The 4,017-nt window shown below is 41.5% G+C and overlaps 1 gene segment (V, D, J or C); it reads left to right on the top strand.

Moving 5' to 3' along the window:
- The first annotated feature begins 2,565 nt into the window (after nt 1–2,565).
- On the top strand, nt 2,566–3,073 carry LOC118103764. The segment is given in 2 exon segments: nt 2,566–2,661; nt 2,757–3,073. Coding segments are annotated over 2 exon segments (366 nt in total).
- The last annotated feature ends 944 nt before the right edge of the window (nt 3,074–4,017 follow it).

Genomic DNA, 4,017 nt, shown 5'->3' with positions numbered 1-4,017 from the left:
ACCTGAACAAAAACCCCTCAGTGCCTGAACACTAGTTACATGAAGCCACCAGAGGAGGAGCCCAAAGACTACTGGTGATTTCAGACCAGTTCACTGTTACTGTAAAGAGGAATCAGACATGGGTCATAACGTCATTTAACAGTAACTATTTATACCACTTTTAATACTCTGACATCACAGTGACTGAAATGTCAGTGTGTATAATTTAAGTTTATGATAAATAATAAAAACATACAACAAATTGTGTTTTCTGATGGTCTCAAAATCCATTAGTTACTCTGAGATTTATTTTTTTTACAAAACCAATGAACATAAGATGATAAAGTTTATGTGATTTGTCAGAAGAAAACATTATGACAAATTACAATAATCTTCTTTCATTTGAGGAGTTGATGCAAATCTCTGATCTCTTCCATCTCTACAAATGTTTTGGAGATTGAAGGACGGGGACGGAGACACTGACAGTCACTCTGTAGAACGGACAGAGACACTTTGCTTTTACGATGATCAGACCTGATTATTTAGTAGCTTTTCTAATCCTGTCAATTGCATGGGATGGTAAGAACAGCAACTGCTTTGCTTACGGACCTCCTGATAAAGATAATATGCCTGTGTTTCAGTAGCTAACTAGTTGTTTAAATTTCTCTAGGTACTGACGGGCAAACGCTGACTGAGTCTGGACCGGCGGTTAAAGGGCGTGGAGATTCCCCACACACTGACCTGCACATATTCTGGGTTTAGTGGTGATTACTGGGACGCTTGGATCAGGCAGGCTGCTGGAAAAGGCCTAGAGTGGGTTGCTACTATCAGTGACGGCAGTAGCAATATCTATTACTCTCAGTCAGTCAGCGGCCGGTTCACCATCTCCAGAGACAACAGCAAAAAAGCAGGTGTATCTGCAGATGAACAGTCTGAAAACAGAAGATTCTGCTGTTTATTATTGTGCTAGAGAGTCACAGTGACTGGAGTTGGTTCATCAGCTGGACAAAATCCTACAGCATTTGTCTTTTACAAATCTGATATTCCCTGATAATAATAAAAACCTGCATGAACACATATATATATATAAGAAACAACGCGGTAACCCTTTGTCCAGGTATGAATTACAAGAACACTACTTGCAAATATTTATGCCACTAAACAGTGAAATGTGACGGATACAACATCATAGTCAGGCGGCTCAGTGGATCAGTGGTGAGCACCGTCACCTCGAACAAGAATGTCCCTGCCGGCCAACCAGGGCCTTTCTATGCACATCATGCTAACCAGGTTTCTAAATGGGACTTGTCCTGCAGCAGAGGTGAACAGGAGACTCGCCCACGATGTCTTCCCCGTGAGAATAATCATCTCATCTCCGATTTGACTTCACAGTGGTTTTGCATAACCAGATCTCCAGATCTTGTTTGTATGTCTACAAACCAATCACTGTCGTCTTGGGCTGAACTAAGCCCAGGATGCAGATTCAAAGTCCCTCAAAATGAGTGTCAGGTGAAGCTTGTCTTGGTTGAACATTTGCACGTGGTCTGGTACAGTTTTAAAAGCAACAGCATGTTAGTTCAAGTTCAAGTCGGAGGTTCAAGTCGGAGAGACGGAGGTCTGTGAGCGATTTGTAGTGATTTTCTATTAAAACATGTGGAAACATCACCTGTTACATCTCAAATGAGAAAATGTAATCGTTCCTCTGCCTTCTACTATCGAGGGACGGGAGGACAACCTGGAAAAGTGGCCTTGAATAACATACTGTACGTCGCCACTACTGTTTCAGAACGTAACAACTATTGTTAGCCGCTGGAAATGTGAGTGGCTAACACCGCTATCTCACAGGACGTTATGACCACTATCATTTTCACAGTAGCGCTTCAAATGCAAAGTGCTGAAGCACCACAGACAGCAGCTAACCCAAAGGAAACAACCAAATAATGAAAAGGTGAAAGACCGACATGAGCATCAGTGAGCCGTTTCAACAGTGGAGAGACCACTGGGAGAAGCCGTGTGGACCGTGCTGCGGGCTGCGGCATCCACACACCAGTGCATAACGTCCCTAGAGCGGGCAGCAGCCAGTCAGGAACACTGGTGGTGCAGCAGAAACGGTACAGTCTGACTGTCTTCCCCTGAAGAAACAGACAGTCAGACAGTGTCACGGCTGATTCTGTTCGTTATATCAACAGTTGTTCCCCTGAATCAGTTAGCCCACCTGAGATGATGGTCTGGTAAAAAGAGGCTACAGCAGACTCACTTCATTTCCTGTCTCAGTCTACTGACCAACAGGCTGAATCATGAAAACTGGAGCTGCATACAGTCACATATAGAAACAGACAGTAGGTTCAACTTGCCATACTGCTGACCAAGAGACTCTGCATTGATACCATTTCATTTGATCTATTTGAATTTGATTGAGATTTTTGTTACAGCAGTACTTCAGTATTTTACATGTTCCTCTGCTGTTGTGGTTTATGAAAAAAAATCAGTTTCAAGTTCCCTCTCAGACCTGTAGGGGGAGGTCTATGCAAACTCTTCCCTCCTTATAACAACACTAGCAACTGTCAGATCACACAGACCGGCTAATACACAACTTTAATCAGCAGTCAAAGAACAACAGTGTCTGTCAGAGAATGGAAAACACACTTGTCTGGGGTTTATTAATTGCAGTTACTGTTCATGGTGAGAAAATCAATCCTGCTTTATTTATTTTGTAACTTGTCTAACGTGTGGTTTACAAGTTTGCTGGATAATGTTCATCATTTCTTTACTTCCAGGAGTTTGGAGTGAGATCAAACTGGACCAGTCTCCATCGCAGGTGAAAACACCTGGAGAGACGGTGAAGATGTCATGTGTCATATCTGGGTTCGACATGACAGAATACTATATACACTGGATACAGCAGAGGCCGGGGGAAGCTTTGGAGTGGATCGGGCGGATGAACGCAGGTTCAAACTCTGCTGACTATGGCAGCTCCTTTCAAAACCGTTTCATCATGACTGAGGATGTTTCCAGCAGCACTCAGTTCCTTCAGGTCGAGAGTCTGACAGCAGAAGATGCTGCTGTTTACTTCTGTGCTCGAGACCCACAATGACTGAGGACAGTGGAGCTGCTGAACAAAAACCTCCTGAGACCACAAGTAGCAATGTGATCTCAGTAACATCTGTTTTCCCAAAAACATTAAGTCCTTTACACACTTTACACACCTTTTTACAGGCGTTATAAATATATAGAGGATACCAAAATTAAACATAGGTCATTTTTTGTTATTGTCTTCATGATTTCGTTCCAAACAGTCAAAAGTCATAAATATGGCATTTGTCATTCTACACTAAATGCCAATTGATCCTGACCAAGTAGAAAACTAATCAACGAGATAATGGTTTCATTCTTTGTTGAAAATGAAGAAGGCAGATGAAGATCTTTGCTTCTGTGTTTCATGATGACTTGACTGAAAAGTCTCCTAAAGTCTGCTGCAGAGAATCTGTCTGAAGTGCAGTTAGTATTATCTAGCAAGGTAAGACTAGACTCGAAATGTCCACTATTCAGCTCTAGTACTGAAAAAGAAAAAAAAACATACACTCACACCTCAAAAAAAATCACCACATATATGTGATACAAAATCATCATCCAAAAAATCCTTACCCCCATCCATTCATTCATTTTCATCTTTTCCAAATAATGTCTTCAGCACTGTAGCGTATCCACGGACATATTATACATCCAGGAGTGTTTTCCAGCATGCACGAGCTTAAAGGCAGGGTAATCTCTTCATAGTGAACTATAAACCTTCAAACTCAACCACCCACTGGTTAAGAATTCATGAGTGAAATGTGAATATGTTGAAGTCCCTCTTTTAAAAACATGACTGACAGAGACTTTTTAAAACTAGGGTCACAATGACGGCCGTACAGTGAACATACACTAACTAACACAAAATCTAATTAATGATACTATGTAGATAATGTGACAGTTAATCTAATACGTATATGTTACTACCACACAGAGTCAGTTTTTTCAGTGTACACTAACAAACCC

Source organism: Hippoglossus stenolepis, chromosome 16 (genome assembly GCF_022539355.2).
Source record: "Hippoglossus stenolepis isolate QCI-W04-F060 chromosome 16, HSTE1.2, whole genome shotgun sequence".
Lineage (NCBI taxonomy): Eukaryota > Metazoa > Chordata > Actinopteri > Pleuronectiformes > Pleuronectidae > Hippoglossus > Hippoglossus stenolepis.
This window is presented reverse-complemented; position numbering and strand designations above follow the sequence as displayed.